This window comes from Fundulus heteroclitus, chromosome 10 (genome assembly GCF_011125445.2).
Source record: "Fundulus heteroclitus isolate FHET01 chromosome 10, MU-UCD_Fhet_4.1, whole genome shotgun sequence".
Lineage (NCBI taxonomy): Eukaryota > Metazoa > Chordata > Actinopteri > Cyprinodontiformes > Fundulidae > Fundulus > Fundulus heteroclitus.
Window position 1 is genome coordinate 12,082,970 of NC_046370.1, and position 24,038 is coordinate 12,107,007.

At 40.6% G+C, this 24,038-nt stretch overlaps 1 protein-coding gene across 1 annotated transcript in view; it reads right to left on the reverse strand.

Moving 5' to 3' along the window:
• Positions 1 to 1,468: 1,468 nt before the first annotated feature.
• Positions 1,469 to 24,038, reverse strand: part of zranb1a (zinc finger, RAN-binding domain containing 1a) — a 22,960-nt gene continuing 390 nt past the window's right edge. The window contains exons 2-10 of the mRNA XM_036142025.1: positions 20,009 to 20,853; positions 14,923 to 15,110; positions 11,238 to 11,391; positions 9,783 to 9,854; positions 8,818 to 9,016; positions 7,021 to 7,141; positions 5,028 to 5,157; positions 4,289 to 4,518; positions 1,469 to 2,514 (exon numbers count right to left, since the gene is read on the reverse strand). Of these exons, the coding sequence (XP_035997918.1) occupies positions 2,302 to 2,514; positions 4,289 to 4,518; positions 5,028 to 5,157; positions 7,021 to 7,141; positions 8,818 to 9,016; positions 9,783 to 9,854; positions 11,238 to 11,391; positions 14,923 to 15,110; positions 20,009 to 20,822 (2,121 nt within the window). The 5' untranslated portion in view covers positions 20,823 to 20,853 and the 3' untranslated portion in view covers positions 1,469 to 2,301. The remainder of the gene's footprint in view (positions 2,515 to 4,288; positions 4,519 to 5,027; positions 5,158 to 7,020; positions 7,142 to 8,817; positions 9,017 to 9,782; positions 9,855 to 11,237; positions 11,392 to 14,922; positions 15,111 to 20,008; positions 20,854 to 24,038) is intronic.

Genomic DNA, 24,038 nt, shown 5'->3' on the forward strand with positions numbered 1-24,038 from the left:
CTTTTTAAAAACTAAACAGTGCTTGAAACATGGCTACCGGTCTCATTTCTTAATCTAAATGTTAAAGCAGCAGTGATCTATAATGGTGTCTGTATAATCAGACTTACAAAACTAAATGTTATCCAAATTAACCTGCAACTTCTTAATGGTTGCAGGTTGGATTTTCCCAAAGTTTTCCAAAGGTACCCTCTAAGTATTGTGTTTCTATTTGCTCAACAGTATATTTAGTAAATAATATATGTACTGTAGTCAGGTCTTTATATATTCCACTACCTTTCTAAAACTTTTTGGGGCATAACCTCCAAGTTAAAACACATTCCCATGGTTTTTACCCTGCACTGTAAACGCAGTGTGTACTCAGTGCATGCACTTTAGGTTTTGCTCAAACTTAGTTACTTTCTGGAATTTTCACAGAAACCAAAAAAGATACTTTTTTGGAACATTTCAGAATATTTTTCAACAAATTTCCATCAAGTAAACTCAAAAATGTTTTATCAGTGAAAGGTTTCCCCCCCATACAGTAAATGTGGTCAGTAATACAGCCCACAGAAACCAAACTATACCCTCAATCTACGCAATTCATATTTATTTCTCCACAAACTAAACCTCCTCCATAATGATTGCATAATAGGGCCCATGTTAACTAAACATACAGGTTTAGTTTTTTTTTTTTGGAGCATTTCAAGTACTCACAGGTTACTTTTTGCAGCGTTTATGAAAATAACTGCTACCTTGAAGGAAGTTCAAGAAAAGCAAGTGGCTGTTTTGCCCAATCATATTGCTGTAGTCAGTAATATTATAGCCAATATTTTACCTTAAAGTTACAGGCTATTTTCTGGAATTTTCCAACACATTTTTGACGTTTCAGAATGTCCATTGCACACACAACCACCTTAAGTTGCCCTCCATATTCAAAACGTATTCAGCAATTGTACTTAATACAGTCCACATTTTGTCTGAACCAACAGGTTACTTTGCAGGACATTTTGGAAGTCTTGAACGAGTTTCAAGATACCACCCAAAAAAAAAAAAAAAAAAACAGGTTTTCTCCATACTGTAAATCTGCTCAGTAATTATACATATTGCAGTCAATATTTTCCTACAAACATTACAGGTTACTTTATGGAATATTCTGTTACTTTTTTTTTTTTTAGAACGTACCCTTTAAGGTCTAAATGTGCAAGCATCTGCTGCTTTACCTCCGTTCAAAATGTGGCCCAAATTTTGCATAAACCATTCCCATATTACCTCATTTCTAACAGGTAACATTTCGCCATATTTTCTAAAGTAACCTCCAAGTTGAGGACTGTCGGATTTGTCTTGTCTCCCCATACTCTATAATAAACTAGTCGCAATGAAGGCCCCCAAAATTACAGGATACATTATATCCAATTTGACATGTCTTATGATTCCCAGCCAGTTTGATTCTCAAATCAAACAGGAAGAAAAAAAAAATAAATCAAACAAATTAAGTGGATGCAAGTGAGTCAAGTTTAATACTAATGCTCTCCACAGAAGAGGCAGAGTGTTTGGTTATCTCTTTTCCCCACCGGCGTCATCACCACTCACTCTTCAAAACACAAACACGTAAGCTATGAGTCGCACATAAAACTGACAGCAAACTTGAACGTTACCCCCCCCCCCCTCTTTCCCCTGACAAAATGTAGGTTTCATCTGTGCAAAATAAAATACTTCAAGACAACGTGAATCAAACAAAACTGGGAAGGGGGGGGGGGGGGGGGGAGAGAAGTGGGGACCAGAAGGAGCAGAACTAAAAGCAGGGTGTTTGAAATAAATAAATCCTGCATCAAAAGGGGTTAGCAGCGAGATAAGCGATCAGAGAAACATGTTCTTCAACCATTGACATAACACGTGGAATTGCAATCCTCTTGATCTTAAAATGTCATCCTGGCAAGTGTGTGGATGAAAATCCTAATCTATTGTAGTTTGGGGAATACTTGAACACAGTATATTTTCAGACATTCTGGTATTTTTCTAGCTCTTTGTAATCAGTAGGTAAGGAATATGGGGTGGGGGGGAAATGTTGCCTTGGAAGGAGAACTAAGAAGGACGTATGTGTTTTTAATGGGAGAAGTCTTCAGGATTGATGGTTCTGGTATGTTCTCAACAACAGAGCTCACAGAAATCATGCAGTATTACAGGGAAGGGGTATACATTTTTTTTTTTTTTATGGGGAGGGGAAAAACAAAAACAAAAATCAAATGAAAATTAGAGAGCCAAGTGCTCTCACCCAGAGTCTACAATGTCCATTTCATAGAAGCAGAAGCTCACTCTGTCTTCTCACTCATCTTCATCGTCCTCCTCGCCGTCAGAAAGCGAGGCGCAGGGGCGGATCTGCCGGTATCTGTCCAGCCACTTCTCCACCATCTGGGTGACCAAGGGGTGGCTGCGGCGGCGGGAGCTCTTCTGCATGGCGACCAAGAGGCCTCCGTCTGTCACGCAGCAGTCCAGCCACTCCCTTAGCAGCTTCTCCTGCTGCTCCTCGTTCCCCATCTGGTTGCAAGCAAACCACATCAAAAGTACTTAGAAACTTAAACATAAGCCAACTTCAGACAAATAAATCTCCCTAAAAGCCTTCGCTAAGTGAAGCTAGACATTAACAGTAAACATCCGTCTATGCCTGTACAGATTCTCGGTCGTCCGAGGTCATAATACTGATAAAAAAACAGGCTTAAATCGGAGGCAACTGGACTTTTGGTCTGTTTTTTTTTTTGTAAACATGTTTTGAAACCTATCCAGGAATCTTTGCCAGTTCTGGAGGCTCGCAGTTGAGCAACCTGGAGTTTGGGAGCTGCCGTTTCTACGCACATCCTCTTAGGAGCGTTCCAAGTCAGATGCAAATCAACAACCCCGCCCGTCCTTCTGGGTCATTATAGTTCACATCCCTACAGTAAAACTCATTCCAAAGAAATTACATGAACGATTTCATCAGGATTCAGGTGACCAAGAACACAAGTCAAAACAAAAACAAGAATAACAGCCCAGGGGAGGGATGGGCGGCTGGATAAATTCTTCCATGTCGCTTCATATTAAGCAGCCAGATGATACAAATTTGGTCACAGTTGGGTGTCCCAACATGTCCGGGATCTCTGAGATAAAGAAACAAAACAAATATTGGAATGGATAAACCTGGCTGAACTTTCAACCCCACCAAAAAATTCAAGGACTTTCAAGGACAAGGTGGGTTTTTTTGGCTGTTTTCAAGAACTTCCAAGGGCCTTGAATTTATTTTTTCAGATTCACAAACTTTCAAGGATTTCAAGGACCCGTGGGAACCCTGTCATATATATACACACACAAATCAGTTTCAAACAGATGGTATCGGTATGGTATCGGCCGATACTGCACAGCCAGGTATCGGGTATCGGTATCGGGGCCAAAAAATGGCATCGCCGCAACAGCTTGCTTAAGAAAGATTGATCCAAATATTAATGGGACTGTATACCGTATTTTTCAGGTATACTTAAATCTTCTCAAAAAATGATGGTGCGCCTTATAAATGATTAAAAGCCTTATAAATAATCTGTTAAAATGTGTGTTAAAGTATACCGCTTGGCTCAATGGCTATTCAGAGCATTACGGTACACTGTGTTACTACCTGATTGGACCCCTGAGCTGTCTACAAGACTGCCTGACTGTAATGTCGAAACTAAAGGTGCGTTAATGTAAAGGCCCCCACATACTCGAGCGTACTTCACTCCGCGGGGGTCCGCGCGTACTCGAAGCGAACTCTAGCTAATCACACATTTTATCATCCATTCTGCCGCTTCGTTCCACTGGTAGAAAGTGTGAGAACTGTAGGAATTTGCCACAAGAAATTTAGACAATAGTACGCTTGACTATGAAGGTAAAATGTCCGTGGAGAGTCAGCGAGGAGTCCATGCTGTCCACAGAATGCACACAGTACGCCCGAGTATGTGGGAGCCTTTAGGCAGCCCAGAGTACGTGCTAGCAACAATAAACCTAGTAAGTTAATGTAATATAAAAAGTTATGTTTATTTTGACCCTATGTTAGAAAAACGGCAGTGTAGTTCAACTCCTCTGTTCTCCTGACAGAGACTGATAGAAAGCTGTGTACGTCTAAGGGCGGAGCGATACTACACACTTGGGAAGAATATTTAGTGTGCCTTATAATCCGGTGCGCCCTATGGTCCAAAAAAAAAAAATACGATATATAATTTGGAGCCTGTGTTAATTAGGGGGGGAAAATGCACCAAAACTATAGTTTCCCACTCTTCAATGAAGAAATGGTAATATCAGTGCCCACCTCCTGAGCAGACAGGAAGTGAATGTGCAGCAGCTTCCTCTCGCTGTCCACTAGCGGCAAAAAGGTGACTGTGACATCGTCGTCAGTATTGAGGTTGGCGCCGGCACCACGATTGTCATAACCATCATTCTCCATGGCCACCAGGGCGGAGAAGTGTCCCCGCGTGTAGCCCAGGGCGATGGGGCTCTTCCAGCAGAAGCTCTGCTCCCATAACAGTGGAAGGTACACACCTGAAGAAAAGGACACAGTCAGAGAGGCTGCGGTGGACTGAACCCGCCGACCCTGCAGGTCCCTGCTAGAAACAGGTTGTCCAACTGTACACTTTATATTTAACTGTGTGTGAGAGTCAGCAGGGGCAAAGCACCAGCTCAGACCTGACATCAGAAGCTTTTCAGCTGACTGGAAACAAATGGAGGATTGTTAGCAGAGAAATGCCTCAGAAGCATAGTCACAGACTTCTGTCTGGCCTCTCGTTGCCCAAAAACATCTTCCCAAGTTGAGATTTTCATGCAGTTATATGAAATAACTATTCCTGCTAAATTATAAGTAATCTAAAACAGGAAATATCTCAAGTGGGACAATTTATTAGCAAAGAACTAAAAAGAAAATGTAATTTAATCAGGTTTCCTTTATCTGCTAAAAATACAAATTACAGTTTTTACAAATTAAAGCTAATTATGTAGAAACATCATGGAACTAAAACCAGGACCATCGTTCCATGGTTGCAAAGTCTCTTTACCTTGAAAACGAGTGTATCCCAACGTTTCCCCACGGAAACTTTTGTAGTATTTTACTCCGTAGACTATGATGGGTCTTCGAAGGATGTGCGCGAGAACAAAAATGTGGGTCTGCTCCAGGCTGGCCCCGGGCTGAGGGAAAGCAGAAGAGACAACGTTTCATCTCCCATCTAATATTTAGACACTTCCTGTCAAGTGTACCAACTAGAGGTGCACCGATCAGGGATTTGTGCTCCTGCCATTAAAAAAAAAAAAGCTAACTATTTTTCATTAGAGGCAGTGAAAAACATTTTGCTTCTGCAGGTCTGACAGAGTGCTGTAAGCAGGGTTTTTTTTATTTTAGGGATTTTAAGGATGCAAAGACATTTTTGTAGTTAAAATTTTGACATTTAATTGCCACAATCTCTTTCTTTTTTTTTAATAATGGAAATTCTCCTCAGGTGTCAGTTTCATGGCAGACTACCAATCGATAATTTTTTTTTTCTTCAAATTTTTATATATATATATATATATATATATATATATATATATATATATATATATATATATATATATATATATATATATATATATATATATATATATATATATATATATATATATATATATATACACACTAGTTCTGTCAGCATGCAGGTCTCTAACCTGCACATCTTGCATTTGTACTGAACAAACAGAAAGCAGATTATGCAACTACCCTCAAATAGACACCATAACCTACTTTAGAAAGCTTTGCAGCAATCATGAAGTGAGATATGAAAAAGTTCCATCATCCATCACCGTGCGTCTGGCCTCAGGGGAGGACATCTAATCAGAGCTTCTGCTATGGTTGTTTGTATCGGCAGTGTAGCGGCTCAGCTAAATCCATGAGGCACGTGCCTAGAAGTAATGCTGCCTCAGCAAGTAGATCAGCTGTCAATAAGCAGCTATGTAACTTACAACTGCTTTAATCCACCTCACCTCTTAGCAAACTTCGTAATATTACTGCTATGAACAATAATGAAAAGTTAGTGAATACGTACAGCTTTCTACAGATGGTGTGTCAGGTATTCTCTTTCCACATTGTCTTGCAAGAGTACTAATAGCCACTGAACTGTCAGACCAACACAGTAGCATGTAGCTATGAAGAGAAAGTAAATTCTTTCATGGTTTCATTTTCCTTTAAATAAAAATCTAATTATGCATTTCTGTTGAGCAAATGAGTTGATCCTAGCTGGCTTCTATTAAAAGCTGCAAGTCTCTCAGGTTATATCTCTCCCTGGCAAGAAGGACCAGACATCCAAACATTTGCCTATTCTTTATTGCAAAATAACCTTTGGGTTGGATTGAATGAAAATGGCAGATTTTAAGTTTTGAAACAGATTTTGAATTGGCTTTGGGTCTGGACTTTGATTGGGACAAACCAAACATGAATATGTTTGATCTACACCATTCCATTGTGGCTCTGGCTACATGTTTAGGGTGGTTGCCCTATTGAAAGGTTAACTACCCCAGCCTAGAGTCTGTTCTTTTAAACTCAGTATTATCCATCAACTTTCCTGTCCCTGCTGAACAAAGCATCCCACAGCATGATGTTGCCACCATCCTGTTCCAGATGTCAATGGTGCCTTCGGAGTGATGAGCAGTGATTTTCTGCCACACAACGTTTTGTATGTTTTTTTATTTTTTTTTATTCTAGTCTAATCTAACCAGAGGACTTTCTTTCTGCAAACGAGACGTTTTATGGCTTTCCTCTTGCCACTCTTTTTTATAAAAGCTAAGCTTATCGAGCGCCTGACTAATAGCGGTCCTGTCAACAAATTCTTCCACCCAAGCTGTGGATCTCTGCAACATCTCCAAAGTAGCCATGAGCCTTTTGGCTGCTTCTCCTAGCTTGGCCTGTCGGTCTAGGTGAACGGTCATGTCTTGGAATCCTTGCAGGCAGCCAAACACTGTTTTCTGATGACTTTTCATGCCATTTTCGTAAACCTCAGTTATAAAAGACTAATTAATTACCTGGCTGGCCAAGGACAGGATGAATGCCCAGTCCTCTTGCCACTGCTCTTCTCTAAGGGAGAAATGTAAACCAAAGCTCTGCGAGTACCAGGACTCCCACTCCTTCCAACGACTGTAAAACCTATAAAATACAAAGAGAAAAAAAAAAAAATGGTTTCACTATAGTTACTGTTTACTTTGAAACTTTCATAAGTGTACCGCAAGAATCATACAGCAGAAAGTTGTGATTAGACTCAATCAGACTGAGCCTCACCATCACACAAATGCATTTGGAAACAAAAGGATGCCACACCCTTCCTGCAGTTAGAACTATTGCAAAAAAGATTCTGGAAAACTGGGAGGAAAAAAAAAAAAAAGAGCTTAAATTTACTTTATTTAAAAAAATAAAATAAAATTTAATCAGAATGTGTTTCTGTGGAGAGAATGTCTGGTTATAAGAAAAAAACCAAAAGGAGATACTTGAACTGGTTTGGTCACCAATAATTAGAATACATCTCCTAGTGGATTAGGGGATTGCGGCCTATTGAGGGATCTCTTGTATGTCTTGGTAGAAAATGGGGGTTGGAGGCAGTGTGTGCCTATGTGGGCCAACATGGTGTCTGTGCTCCTGGCTGGGCTGGCAGATCTCTGGGTCCTGGGCTCCTAGCGGTGAGCTGGCTTAGTTTGCTGACCGGGGTTCTCCTAAACTGCTCCTGTCCAGGGTTCGGCTGCTGTGTGGGTGCTCTCCAGGGTCCTCACCAGGATTTTTTCCAGGTGAACGGCTGGCGGCGCGGTGCGTGGGTGTTTCTCAAAAGGCTGCCTTTGTCAGTCCACTACTTTTCTAGATGCGTTCCCAAAGTGGAGCATTGTGTAGTGCAGCTCTAAAGGGGCCGTTCGTCAAGCTAATAAAAGCTAGCGCTAGCTAATGTGGTTCAGGAGGTTTGTAGCTGTGCTGATGTGCGTTCAAGAGCTTTACAGACTTTCTATGTTGCTCTCAAATGCGCTTCTCTATCACCCCAAACATATAGATACACCCATACACCAACACACAAGAATAATCCAAATGGCCTCATACAAATACAGGTTACCAATACATCAATATGGCCTGCCAACTTTGATGCTGGATCAAAACTGGATATCATAAACGCAATCAGGATACAGTTCATTTAGAGATGAGGGCCGAGTTATATGGGCCAAAAATAATATTGATGGTTTTAGGTTTCTTGCCGATATACGATAATTTATTTTGCTATGTTTTTCTTTTCATAAACTAATTATAAAAGTCATCTCTGAATTAAAACTTTATCCCAAATGTCTCAATTTAACAAACAGCCATAGATAAATAACAAAAAAAAAAAGCTGAATCATAACCTACTGGAATACATAAAAGTATAACTATAATGCAACGACAGTCTCATCTTATCTCCACTTAATAGACTTCCCTTTTATTAATGCCAGTGATTTTACCGCCTGACGTAAGATAAAGAAAGTTTAAAATAGGATAACATTTTGTTTGCCATTTGTTTTTAAAATATTAAAACCCGTTTTCACACAATTGGCTCAACAAATATATGATTTTGAATGTTTCTGTCTTTTATTATAGTTTATTAAAACCAGATTTGGTTAAAACTGGTATCAACAAACCAAAATTGTACAAAAAAAAAAATACCAGATTGCAAATAGGCTATATAAACGTCATCAGTGCATTTCCATTTCAAACAGCAGTCAGTGCATAGCTAACGTCAGTATAATTTTGGTATACCATCTCAGGATAAATTTCTAAATTATTCCCTAGTTCTGAAAACTCTGGTCTCTCACCAGTGGGAGCAGTCGTGGAGGCTGTCATGGAGGGTTTTGCGGAGGACAGAGTCTTTGTCGTAGATCCCCCAGGTGGCCTGCAGAACCGAGTCCAGCAGACAGTCTCCAGCCGTGCGGTTCCACAAGGCGTAGAGACGACTGTCCAGACGCGTTCCCAGCTCCAGAGACCAATTAATAACCGGAGACTCCTCTTCAAGTTCTATGTGCAAAGTGAACAAATGGAGGATGTGTGGTGAAGACAGTAAAAGAATGAAAACTTAATCAAGTCAGGGTTTAATTTACTCTAGAGTTCGACCGATGACGATACCGATAATTCTGACATCAGTCTAACCAAAACCCGATCGTTGCTGCCCATTTTCTTTGGGGCTGATTCTTGAAGCCAATATTGCTTTTTTTTCCCCCTCCATTTACATGATAAAAACAACACAAAGGTTATAAATGTTACAAAAGTCTCCAAACTTGCGTTTCCAACTAAGATTAACGGTGAAAATGCATGTGCTTTTCGTGATCTCAAGGCATGGCTGCATGGGTAATGGATCAGCGAACCCACGCACGTATTGGCCGATGACGATACAGGGAAAAACGCTAATAGTGGCCCAAAAATATCAGTCGACCTCTACTGTAATCTAAAAAAATAAATAAAAGACTTAATTATTCTCACATTACATTAAGCCTTCCTCATGTTTAGTTATTACAGTCATAATGTGTCTACATTCATTGCAATAATTTCGTCTGCAAAATCCAAAACTTCTTTCTCCAGTGGCTTTCTTTAAGTGTGCAACACACTAAGTAACACATAGTCTTTAGAAATCACACAGACGGTGCTTCAGTGTGTAGGAGGAAAGCTAATAAGCTCAATTATCCTAAATTAGAAAACAAAGAAAACAGACGGCTCCAAAGTGACTGAACGGAAGGAACAAAGATTTTTGTGTATTTTACATCCATCTGTAATAAATCCCAAATACCTTTCTGTACATCTCGGTCCAGCACGTCGTCGAACAGCTTCTCTTGAACAGCAGGGGGCAAGTCCTCGATATCTGCCAGAACAGAGGAGAAGCATTTGTTTGCAAGGCCATTGTGGTAGCGCGGTGAGCAACATAAACTCCCCAGTAATGACTAGCAGAGGAGGGGACGCTCTTTGCAGTTCCATTCCCCTCATGACATTTAGTCAATGGAGCACTGTAAACACTGTAGCTCAGTGCAGCGGCTTGTGTTTCTGGGTGCATTGAGCTGAGGCCGCAGAGAGCGAGAACACTGCTGGTTATTCTCTGGATCAGTCTTGAATTGTGTGGCTGAACCCTGCAGATGGCCTCAGGCCAAAATCATTCTGCAGCAACATAACTGACATCACTCAAACACAGACACACACAGCCACATTCAGCACTGCAGCCTTCGTAATCCTTTATTCAGGTTGTTTTAAATCAGAACGCCGGTTCTTAGAAGCAAAGTGAAGGTTATTTCTGCGATAAACATTATGGGACAAGGCTAAAGAGTGTCAATACCGTTCCAACTTGGGAAGTATGAATCAGAATGATATGTCATAAGGCATGATATGTTCCTGACTTGCAGTCGGGACTACATTAAAGTTAGGAAGATAAATGTCATAAATATGCTTGACAACTGTGTAGCTTTATTGCTGAGGATGCTGCAGTACATATTTGTACAGCCTTGATGTGCTGCTTCGAACAGAAGCAGCATACAGTAAAATTTATGACTGAATCTTATTCTGAAAACACCAGTAAAGCTTGTTCTAAGGTATAGCAGACCAGACTCATACAACAACAGTCTAAAATAAACTCAAGTCTTACTCTTGCTCATTGACTCATCATGTTTGGTTAAGTTCTAGGCTGACACTAGTTCGTTTCCTCTGTTTTAATATGACTGGCTCATCTTCTAGCTCCATTTAATCATATGCAGACAGAACCTGGAGAAATGTTGTCCCCCCCTTCCTTTATAAACTTCTTTTCTTTGAACATCATAAAATCTAACGCCTAGTGTCTAAACTGTTCTGAGCAGATCTCTTTTCCAGACATGCATCTCTGTAGCACAGAAGACAAAGAAGCCGCATGTATCAGCCACAATGGAAGCTGCAGCAGCTAATAAGCTTTTCTATACTACTAATAGCATCATTTTAATGGTTTAAAAAAAATCATTAGGATTTATAGAATATTGCAGATTTTAGGTCAACAAAAGGTGCACAGCTTATATATTATAGTTCTGCAAGCACAAAAACAGGCCATGGGACGCAAAATAAAGCTGGATGGCCGACTGAGGTTGAAGCTGACATAATCAAAAACCTATGGGACTGGGGGTTGAAATCAAAATAAATCATTAATTCTGCCGACTCCAACGAATAAAGTATGCAGGGATTGGCCCAGGATGGGTAATTACACCTGTGATGATCAGAGTGTCATGGATACCTGCAGGCAGAGTGAAGGTGACCAAGTCGGTGAGGAAGTAACAGGCAAAGTCCCCTTTGCGTTGATGAAGGGACGCTGCAATCTCCCTCCGGATCTGCTCCGTCAGCTCGGGACACACCATGGAGGGAATGCACTTCGCCGCCTGCTGATTCACCTTGAAAACAGGAACGGGACACTGAATGAATGGAAATTACAACGCTTTTGTCAGTATTCTTTTAGTTTAATTGGTTTTCTTTAAAGATGCACCAGTGAGCATTTTGCTGCAGATTTCCCATCTTTATGTAAAGCTTTGACCTGCCGACACCCAATTCAGCAATTTCCTTTAGCTCTTTTTAGAACAGAGGAATAAACAAGAACAGCTGAGAGCTGAGGCGCTCCAGCATCGGTTGGATCTGACGCCAGCGTTAATCTAGGAGCGAATGTTGAGCCCAGGCTACAGATCCGCATCGGTCCCAAGGAAATTAAATGTTTAATGTTACAGCCAGAATATAATTGCTCATGTAAATTATGAAATATACTGATTCATCTCTCAATTTGTAGATAAACAGATGTTTCATATATCAACACATTTCCCAAGTTGCCAGATTACTTAGTTTAAACATACAGGCACTTTCCCAGGGACAACATGCCCTTATTTGGAATATATCTCAGTGTTGTGATGAGACAAAATACAAAAAAAACAAACAGTTTGTTAAACATTGTGTGGAAAAGAAAACTGCCAATATTGTCAGGGTTGTTATTTTTGCCATTTCTTCCACTGTTGGTTCCTGTAGAGCATCAATAAATATCAATAAATACAAAAATATAATTAAATGCAGCTCTGTGCAGTTTAGCGATTAGTGAGAAAAAAACTGCTTTATGTAACTAATCTCCTGATGAAGCCCATTTCAACTGTTTAAACTTGTTATACATTTTACTATTAAATATGTTTTATAAAGGACAGTATTTCTGTTTATGGGGCTATAATTAAATAAATTATATAATTTAATTAAATAATGAAATTTAAAGTCCATATCGCCCATCCCTGAGGTTTACCATTTTTAAAGCAAATACAAACATGGTGACAGAATTGACATTTTCAACCTGGTTTAGCATCTTATATCAGCAATTAGCTTAGCTAATGGGGCTACCATTATTAAAACAGTGTACATAATGTTGATAATGTATAGCACATTTCAGTACAAGGACAATGCGAAGTGCTTTACATGATTAAAACATTGGAAAATAAAAACAGAATAAAAGCAAGTTGGAATAAAATGTAGAAACGTGGGAAAAATGGAAACGAAAAGCAAACGGTAAAAACAGTTTGAGTACAAATTTAAACTAATAACGTTTCAGTAAAGAGTTTAACTAGAACAGTCAAAGGCAGTCCTAAACAAATGTGTTTTTAATCATATGGCTGCCAACATTTCTAAATCCAGTATATTCCATGATTGAAAGCTCTAAAAAGGATCAAAGAGCAACTTTACTGATCTCTGTTCAGCCTTTCTGTTATCAGCTGAAAGTCTTCCTTGAATCAAATGCAGACACGGTTCAACATCCTAGAAAGCACAACTTCTTAGTGTCTGTGCTGACTTTGTTTTAACAATCTTTGTGATTCTGTAACTACTTAAATTTCATTGTCACCCCCCCCCCCCCCCCCCCCACCCCACATCATCCACACTGAAACTTGCAGCCACTGGCATGACATTGTAGCTCACACTCATGGTGTTTTCACTGATCGGAAACAAATTAGATTTTCCAGTTTGTCACCAGTCAGAGCGGATCAAGGTCAAAAATCATCCGATACCGTTCAACAGCCAAGTTCTCATGTCTAGTTTTATTTTTGGAGGAGGTTACACTATGCAATGTCTTATCGTCTTTAATATTACATTTATGTTCATTCCCATTAGTATTTACTTAATGGACATAGATAAGCAGGTTTAACCTACAACACAAAACATACTGTAAGTAACAACTCTGCTTTATATTCTGCTGCAAATTGTAGCTTCTCAAGATGGCAAAGAAATGCTTAAATCAAATTAACCTTTTGGAACTTGATTTAGCATGGTCATTCGTTTAAAGGTATTATAGAGAAAGGATTTAGTTGGATGACTTTCAGTTTGGTTCAGAGTGTTTGACGGGCTCTGTAGTGCTCAGTCACTGTTGGCCAACTCTGGTCAGTAGGGGGAGAAAAAAAAAAAAAAAAAAAAAAAGATCAATCTGAATATCCATACCGGCAGTCATTATTCCAGCACACTGTCTGCATATCGTTGGCACCAACAAAGGACTTATAAACAACTTAAAGGTTATCCCACTGATATTCACATTTAACGGATGCACTTAACATAAAACGATTTAACTGCTCATCGGTTCATCTTAATTGTTTCTAAGGGCCTTGTTTCACCATTTGACCCTCTATGTTTTCCATTATTATTGCTCACTCTGGTTATAGGACATACCATCTGTGTATTAACACGTCTATTAGGAAGAGGTGACTGAAACCAGGCTAATCCTCCATGTAATCCTTAAAGAGCACTTCCACTGTGGACCTAGACTTGGGATTTACATGGTAAACTATGGAAAAACAAAACTAATATTGCTGTGTTTCCAACTCTGGGGGTCCCTGTAGTGCTCAGTGAGGCCCCTGGGCTTTACTGACGAAAAATATAATAAAAACACATCGTTGCAAACTCCAGTCCTCAGGGGGCTGGTGGCCTGCAACTTTTCGGTGTGTCCCTGGCAAAACACACCTGAATATAACTGCTAAATTACATCCTCAGCATCAGTTCTGCCAATTAAACCTAAACCTTTTGAAAAGCACTGTGTCCAATACAAAACAAAGGAATCCCATCAATCTTGCCGTTTACACAATCATTCAGCGAGAAATCAATGTTGATCCATTTTTCCTAGGACCACTGATCAGCACACTGCAAAAATAGACCTAAAAATAAGAATTTTTTTCTTGAAATGAATGTATTTTTCCTTGATTTGAGCAGGTAAATAGGACTATTTGACAATGGAATAAGATTTTTGCACTTAAGATAGGAACAATTCATCTCCATCTTATTTCAAGTGCAATATATCTAATTATCTTATTTTAGGGGTAAAAATACTCATTCCATTGGCAAATAATCTTATTTACCTGCTCAAATCAAGGGCAAATACACTAATTTCAAGAAAATTTTACTCATTTTTAGTTCTCTTTTTGCAGTGCAGGTCTAGCTTTAAAAAAAAAATCTGATCCCTGCCGCCACCCCCCGACCCTGTTTATTCAAATTCAATCAAAGTTGGAAAAACACCAGCTTGTTTTAGTCTGGAAATGCATCAGCAACTAGCAAAATCTGAATTATGTTTGTAATTAAAAAATGGTTTTATGACATCAGAACATTTGTTCTAATTACTTTGTTTAAAAAATGAACACAAAAGACTGCTTGCATTATGATCCTTAGAAAGAAAACTTGAACAACTAGTCAAAGTTTGAATCTGCAGGTCAACCCTCTGGGAAACCATATTGTATCGGACAAAAAAAAAAAAAACTAAAAAACATTTACATCATTTTTTTAAGAAAACAGAAGCAACCATGTGTGGTTTTGCTGGATGTGTCAGCCAAAATATGTGTAAAATGCTTTAACAAAGTATAGCAGCAACTTCCACATTGAGTGCATGTGGTGAAGCTTCTGATGTCTTGGGTCTAAATGCTTACCTCTGTCAACAAGATGGCCAGCATGTCCTGCCTCTGGAAGCGAATGGCCAGATGGACCAGGGTGAAGCCCACGTCAAACGCAGAGGACCGGTTTAGCAGCTGGACCTCGTCAGCGGTGAGCTGCCGGGCGATGTCACCGCCTGAGGACTTGTAGGCTTCCACTGCAGCCAGGTCTCCTTCTACCACACCTGCACCAGACGTAAGAAAAAAAAAAGTTAAAAAGTTATAATTAGAAACACAGAAATAAAAGTCCTTCCAAGGGGGATTACACAAACCCACTAGGTATGCACCACTCCAGCCATGGAGTCTGACCTGCCCAGTGTTTCCTCTCCCATTATACGTCTGTGCGTCTTCACAGTTCATTTTATTAAAAGTTAGCCTCGCTAAATAGCGCCAGATCGTATCCTGAGCCAGTTCTGCCTCTAGGCTCCCAGGTAATAAGGCGGACATGAGGGCGTGGATAGGTAAAGGCAGAGCTCAATGTTACGAGTGCGTACATAATGTCAATATAAACCGCTCGGCTGGAAGAAGAAGTCATCAAGGCAGCTGCGACTCGCAAGCTCCTGCATCCTCTCTGGACCACGGACTGACAGGTGTGCAGTGGGTGTCTGCTGTGGGAAATGTAGGAATGCGTCATAAGACATATAGCCAATAAGTGTGCTGGACTATGAAGTTTAAAATGTGCGGGACAGTCAGCGCGATAAACCCGTACAACCAAGTGTGCAGCAGCCTTCAATGTCTCCAAGCCGAGTCGTCGCACCTTTACTTGCAGCTCAGAGTCACCTGCGTTCGCATGCAGGTAAACTCACACTCCCACCAGGAGAGAGAGCTCAGACTCACAACTTATTTTTTGCCTTGACAAGTGTTTCTGCGTATTGTAAACGGACCCAGTTTCTGAGAAATGCGTAAATGACCAGCTAGTTATCCCCGACAGAATTAGTATCGCTCGTGCCGGGAGCGCAGGATCCAACGGGATAAAATGCGTCTTTTTTTTCTTGCATTACAGCTGAAAAACGACGCATTTCTTTCACGTTTGCCTGATACGGGGATGATGATCGTGTGGTTAAACTGGATTATTCTAAGCATCAACACACAATGCAGCACGTTCTCGACAAGTAAAAAGGTTCTATGGTTATTTTAAGATGTCCTACAAAAATACCATTTGCTTTGATTGTCGCAAATCACCAAAAGTGTCTGCTGGAAACAAAAGGTCACCTTCCTGAGTCCATCGCTGAAACAAGATGGCTGCTTTATTCTTAGAAAATGCTTTTTTGCTGCTAGCCAGACCTCATGAATGGATCAGAAACAGATTCTAAATGTAATAAAATTAAAGTTATGCTCAAAAATATTATAAACTTTGGCACATCTAGATTTTAAAGAGATTGTCATTCAATCAAGAAGTAGGAAGTAAGAAAGGCAGGCACCCTTCAAAATATAAAACATGTATAAATTAAACGATAGAGACAGAAACATAAAGAGACAGAAGATGGATAAAGAGAAAGGTTAAGAGAGAGAAGATGGCTGTTCGTATAAAGCTGTATTCTGTGATTTTAATGGACAGCTAAGTCAATCGCTGTCCATTTTTTTGTGCTGCAGGCAAATTAAGGATTTACAAAATCATTGAGCATCAACGCACATGATTTATACTAAAAAAAAAATAATAAAAAAAAAAGTACATAAAAAGGTTGGTCGGCCAGTTTACAGGCGGAAAATTTTAATGCATACAACTACGGTAACATGAAAAAAAAATAATCTCACTGCATTTAACCAATCAACCTTGAATCACAGGAAAATTGACCCGTTCTGATTTTGGGCCAATTCAGTGGTACATCTCTACCATAAACTTTGCAGAGAGGTGTTAAAAACTATATATTTTTTTTAACTTGGATCCATTTCCACTTATTAACATTGCTAATAAGAGGCTATAACAAGGCCACTTGTGATGTACTATGACAGAATGGCAGTATTATCACAATACTATCCCAGTATTTCCTACCATTTTCTCTCAAAACCTAATTCAGTCTGGAATAAATGTTAAAGACTACATTCGCGATTAAAAAAAACAGACAAATGAAGGTAAAGTGAATGCAAATCTCTAGTTGTTCACGACATTTAATGGTTCTGATGTCCTCTATACCTTCCAGCTGACCAAGGACGACAACAGCCTTCTCACTGCCGGGCTGAACAGGCACAACACCGTAGCCTATATGCAGAGCCATCCGATAGCTATGTCAGGCAGAGGACATCCTGTCCAGATTAGCCCCCCCCCCCTCTAATTCTGGACCCTGTAGCCAGCATCTGTGATGAGTGAAAAGTGCAACAGCTAGGTGGCACGCAGAGCACCCGTCCCCTCCTCATGTAAGCAGGTTCTTTCTGCCAGGATACAGGATGGCTGGTGTGAGGGCCGCTAACCTGAGAGCCACCCCGTCTCACTTTACACACGCTGGGTGACATTTTGCAAACCCACATCTATAACCAGACACTAAGTGATTCTGGGCTGGCACATTCTGCAACAGCACCGAAGCTGAGAAAGAACTTGGAAACAGATCTTATTTTGCCTTACGTCTGAAAGAGTATCAAATTCTGGGTTACGTTCATACTAGACTTACGTTGTAAAGTTAAAGCAAAAGTATTTTCCCTAACATTTGATACCTGTTGTATTAGTTTAAAGCTACAGTAGGTAACTTTAGAGTGTTTGTGTGTATATATATATATATATATATATATATATATATATATATATATATATCAAAAATTTAAATCAAGCTCCTCTTGATCCTCGCAGTGGTCCTACGGCCTTTTGAAGAAACGCACCGCTCCCGGTCAGAAACAACCAATCAGAGCCAGGAGGAATGTCTGGCTCTGATTGGTCGTTAGTGTCAGTCACTCTTGTTACATGCCACTCACACTTTCATCTTCTTCACTCAGTAACAGCAGCACAACAGAGAAGTGTTGCAGTCAGTGTGACCTGGTGGTTCTCATATTCACTGATCGCTTGTGAGCAAACAGTCCGCGCTGAACCAGCAGAAAACCGGCAGAAAACTGGCTGACTGGAGTCGACACCCTGATTTTTGCTGCGTGATGTTCCATAAATGAGGGACGGCGTCTGTACTAGCAAACATCTTGCAGTTTTAACACCAAGCCAAAGGAGATTCTCAGCAGAGTCACAGCTGCATCACAAGTGCAGGGTGAACGGGAAATGATCCTTCATTAAAATTGTGTAAGACTTAGGAATTGGAGCCAAAGGCGGCTTATATCTAAAACCCATCCAGCCATTTTAGATAGTTTTCTGTCTTAAATTCTTATTCTGATCAGATAAAAAGAAATAAAAAAAAATTCTTTGTGCCATAAGGCAAATCAAAGCTCACCCTGTGTTCTCAAGCTATAAATCATTAAAAAATGTAAACAATATACATTTTTAATTGTATATATATACACACAATAAATTTTTTTTTTAAGAGTTACGCGCTGTCATTTAGTTTCTGTGAACCAAAACAACAATACTACATTCTAGCTCAACTACAGAGGTCTAACACAGCAAAAAAAAAAAAAAAAATTGAGGAAACAACACGGTGAAGTGAGACTGAGTTCTGAGACTAAAGGAAGTGCTCGGCGCCTCGGTCAAACGGTGCTGCTTCATTCAGATACTTCCTGCCGAGAAACCGTACAAGGAGAACTAGCTTGCCTCTGTGTTTGTGTAAAAAGCTCGGCGAGAGGCAGCGCTTGTAACACAACTTTAACTCTGCTCAACAGCAAGCTAGGAGGCGGAATCGTTGCAAAGGTCAAGAGTGCAACGCTGATCGCGTGTTGCTTTGCCTTCAGGTTGATATATTTTTTTTTTTTTGTTGACAGTTTCTCGTGTTATGTCGAGGCTATTTCTGTCTGGTGGAGGTCTGTGCTCAGAACATAAGCGCCACTGTTTACAGGCTGTGTTGACTCACAGCCAGGAGGGACTCGAGTCACAGGCTCCGCTCACTGCTCTGCCCGGACAGCCGAGCGTTTCCCCACCAGCTGGGAAACACTGCCGGCTCTCCTCGCTCCTCAAAAGACGCCCTCAGTGGCGCATTGAGAACACGCCGGGCCTCAAGGAGTAGCTGGGCAAAATTTCAACCAGTTCTTTTAGTAAAAAAATCTTTCCGATTAAAAAAACAAAACAAAACATTTGGGCCTGGGCTTGACTCTGCCAATACTTTGCTATAGTTACAATCCCAAATTTACATCATCTTTTCATTTTGGGCTTTAAAAAATTAAATTGATCCGTTCTTTTTTTCTGGGTTGATTGATTATACAACACACATATTGACTTAACTTTAAAAAGAAGTTTCGAACGTTGAGCTGTTGATTTGAGTTAATAATTAGAAAGATCTCCCCCCTTCACCATTGTTCCCATTTATGTGCTCCACGGCATGATGCTGCCACCACAGTTCTTTACTACGGATATACAGTTTTGCTCAATTTCAAAGCTTTAAACGGACTCTTCCAAACATACATATTCTCATAATTGTGTTTAATGAGCTCAAAACCTTTCACTAGAAAACTAGTCGATCATGAAGCAGGGGCTTCTTTTCTCCAGCTCGTGATTCCTCGACTGCTCCCGACTCGTTCTAAAAACAGATTTTCCACCATTTGAAGTGGTCAAATGGGGTGAAAGGTCTGAGACTTGGGACACAACTGGATACCATGACGCAACGACGACACCAAGCACATGAAAACTGTTTTTGGCCAGAAAACAATCCAGGATGGCGTCCCCATGTTCACGTCCCGCTCTATACCAACATTTTTAGGTGATGCTAAAAGCTCGGTCTGGGCCAGAAAACTTAATTTTGAATCAAACAAAAACACCAATTCTGATGCAAACGGTGAAATATATGTCGGACCATCTCAGAGGTGTAATAAGAGACTTTTACCCAAGTGTTATTTGGGAACTATGTATGTATAATTCTACCAGTTCTAAAGGTGTGCTCCCAATTCTTGACTTTAAAATTAACATTCATTATCCCCCCCTAAAAAAAACACTTTAAATAAACTAAACATAAACCAAATATTCACGTTAGCTAATGGTGTGATAAAACGAGTAGACACTCACCAGCACACGCACTAAGAAAGAGCCAGTCAGTCTTCCTCATCCGGTTCCTAATCTGCTTCAGCTTCTTGAAGTTGACCTCGTGCTCCTCCATGCTCATGGCTCCAGCTGCCAGCTCTATCCTCTGGAAGTCCTCCCTCCTGGCCACAGGAGGGGATCTCCTTTGGCCCTGGCTGCCGCTGCAGCTGCCCCTCCACCTCGCCGTGTCCTGCTCGATGATCAGGGGCGAGGACTCCGTGGGCTCTGGGAGGCCTACTGCTTCCTGGTGGTTAGGCTTGGGGAGGTCACACATCACGCACTTTGTAGTTCTGGGCAAGTTCTGATAAGTGCATGCTGTACACGTCCACTGTTGCTGGTGTGTGTTGAGTCTGTTCCTGTCGTTGTACTCCTCGCACGTGTCCACGGGGGAATGGACGGCGGGGCGGCAGCCCGCGTTGGTGCCGGAGGTCTGCGGGGACTCCGTGGGGCTGCTGGTCCTGGGACGCTGACACAGGCACTGTGTGCAGCGAACGGCGCGCGGCCAGTTCAGGTACGTGCACACCTGACAGGACCACTTGTTGGCAAGCTCGGCCACGCCGCAAGTCCTCACCCTGGGTCTGGCGCTGGAGTCCGGGCAGATGAGGAGGCCGCTCCCGCCCTCGGTCCTGGGCGGATCCCATTCTGGACCCGGATCCAGCGCGGGGGGGATTCTGTAAGGCTCCTCTGTGATAATGGGCCCCGTCAACCTCGGCGCGCGGCACATGGTACACTTGACCGCAGACGGCCAGTTCTCATAGGTGCAGTAGTCGCAGCCCCACTTCGCCCTTTGTTCCGTCATGGTTGCTTCTTTTCTGGTGGCTGAAATCCAGCTACACGTTAAAACAAAAAACCATGGAAGACTGTTAAAAACGTCAATTAAAATTTCAGTTTTAACTCGCATGCAGCTGGAAAAAAAAAATTCTCATAATTTTAGGAGCCCAGCTAAAAGTTAAAAAGAATTATACGAGTTTGAAATCTAATCTGATGTGTCGTTAAATCAGAAAAGCCCCACAGAAGTACTGTTGTCACCAACATTTTACCAAAAAGATTGCCATCGTTACCGGATGAACATCTTTTTGTTCCATCCCCACACCAGCCTCGAGTAGGCAAGGCCTGGTCGCAGGTATCGGGGTACAACAAGACTTTTTATACCGCTCTGCCATCATAGCACTGATCTAGTTTAAGATCCTTTTAGCGAGAGAAAGCTTTGTTTTAACAGAGTGCTGGCCATCCCCCTCCTGATGATGGATGCTGCCAGTCTGCAGGATGAAAATGTGCTTTTCTCAGTCACAAGAAAGAGAAATCTAGCTGTCTGGCATTAGGTCCATAGGGGAACTAAAGGAGCACCAAGTATTACTTTAATTAGCTTTTATTCAAATGAAGATAACGCTGGTTCAAAACTACAGTTGGCAGGCTAAGAGTGCGTCTGTTCAACCCAGTCAATATCTGATGGTTAGACAAAGAGGGTGTTTAATGCAACATTAATATACTAATCAAAACATTAAATTGTTTTAGCCATAGTCAGGCTATAGTCCTGTCTTAAACAGAAGCAATTAGATTAGATATCTCAGTTCCATGAAGAACACTGTTCTGTCACCCTAAAGGACATAAAGCTGGACGATATAGAAGAGAAGCATATCGGCAAAATAGAAAATCTATTTTATTGTTGCTAAATGACATACCTGTGCAAATTCTCAGTTATTTGGGTCAACGCAACAGCAAACAGGCTTAACTCAGAGTCGACCGGACTTTCGTTCAGTTATTTCTAAAAACGTTTTCAGAAAGAACTGAACGAAAGTCCGGTTGCCTCAGATTTAAGCCTGTTTGCTGTTGCTTGATGACTTATTTTTCAGATAAAGAACGCAAACACTGAATTCAAACTTAAACCTTTATTCAACCTTCTTTTTACCAAAAAAAGCAATTAAAAAAAAAAAAGAACAGTGCTCTCTGAACTCTGAAGGGGGTGTGCCACGGTCTGCCTTTGTGATTGGTTAAGAGGATCTAATGACTGATATTCACCTACATGATAGGCCAGAATGCAAAAGGAAGGAAAACTGTTCTATTAAACTTTTTATTGACTCTTTTTTTCCCCTATCGCACCACACATCTATCAATCGATATATACCATTATTTGATTATCGTCCAGCCCTAATAGAGTGCTAACCAAACACGGCTACTGGATCGACACCACAAAAGTCGTTTTTTAATACCTAAAGTTACTGAACAGTGTTAAATTGTGACGATTAAAGAAAGAGACGACAACAAAAGACTTTCCGGTTAACAAAATGACATGGGGGGAATTTTACGTGACTATTGCTTATTGGACATCACCAGCCCGGTGTTTGGGCTATATCTAGGTCAAAGCCTACAGAAAACACTTTGAGATGTTATGGTATAATAATAATAATAATAATAATAATAAAAACAACAATTATCATTATTATTAATAATTTTAATATTACCATCGTTATTATTAATTTAATAATAGACACTGGGAGCCTATTCAATTTTAAAAGGGTCAATGTGGATAAATATACAAAGAAAATAACATCTTGGCCGTCAATTGTATTGTTTTAGGTAGACTGGATACATAAGAATTTTAAGTTTACAGATTAGTTTGGGGTTATAGATGTGTTTCTATTTGTTAAGGCCACTGACATATTCCTTACTAAACTACACTCAAGCTGGTTGTGTGGTAGCTCTCTGTATCAATATAAAATATGCTTGGTAGCCAAAGCAATCCTACCTCTTAGGCTCAAGTGTGATTAAAATTCTATCTCCCTCCAAACCCAGCCCATCTTGCCCAAATAAATGTCTTTTCATCGGCCTCTCCAGTACTCCTGCACATCCGCTACTGTCAAGGTCATCGATTGTCCTCCAAGGAAACGCGGTTGAGTCAAATCCAGCACATCGGTTCGCTCGCAGTTGACCTGTATGAGCTGTAGAATACAGAACTTTTCCCCGCAAATAAATGCCGAAATAATGTCACGTAGTCCGAATTAGGTTTGGGCACTGTTAAAAGTTTTAAAAAAGGCAGAGTTCCCAAAAGTGCTTACATTTCCTGCCGTTCCAGCTCTATGGTTTAAAAAAAAAAAAATAACTTTTGATTAAAAAGGACAGTTTTTCCAGCCGTTTCAAGCAGAGTAATGCAGCGATGCCCCTTTCCCCCGCTTGTTGCTGCACACTGCAGGCCAGCTGGATTAACGGGGGCCCACTGCATCTCACAATAAAGACGAGATTCTTTGAAAGTTATTTTGAACACTAAAACATATGTAAAATAATAATAATCGCAGGCAATTATGGCATATTTTCCATTACTTTTGAGGCAACACTTTTGTAAAATTACACCAAACAAGCCATGCTCCTTTGTCTGTAAAGCAGCCAACTGGAGGCTAGCTACCTATCCAGAAAGCCTGTCTAATCAGCCAATAACACGCTGTATTTATTTAAGTCTGTCTATCGCTAAAAAAAAAAAAAAACAACAACAACATACAATTATATAAACTTAAACAATATTCTGCATTTTGGTTTTCCCAACAGAGCAGTAAGAATACCTGTTTATAGTATATGTGGCAATAATTTAAGGAAGACCTGAAACCGGACCATGCCTAGTCAAAAGAATTCACCAAACATAGCAATCTAATCAGTGTTTACTTACACGTAATAACCACCACTTTGACAAAACAGCGTTAATTCGAGTCTGGCATTTGTTTTTTTCCTCAACCTTATGTTTACCAACCCTTGAAACCGCTTAGCACTTTTTGTTCATTTTTAAACCGACAGGGTGTCAGCTTGTAGTTTTAACGCGACCGAAACGCCATCGCGGTTGTACACGTTCGGAAACTGTTCCGACTTTGTGCGACAGTGTGCATTCTTTGTTGGGACCTTTCTAGGCTTCAGCGTAAGCATGCTAGCTGGCTAGCTAACTTCGGTAGCACACGAACGTTAGCTAACGTAGCAACAAAGCACCGTCGGCCATCAGCTCGCGCGAAGCCGCACAAAACGTTGCCTAATA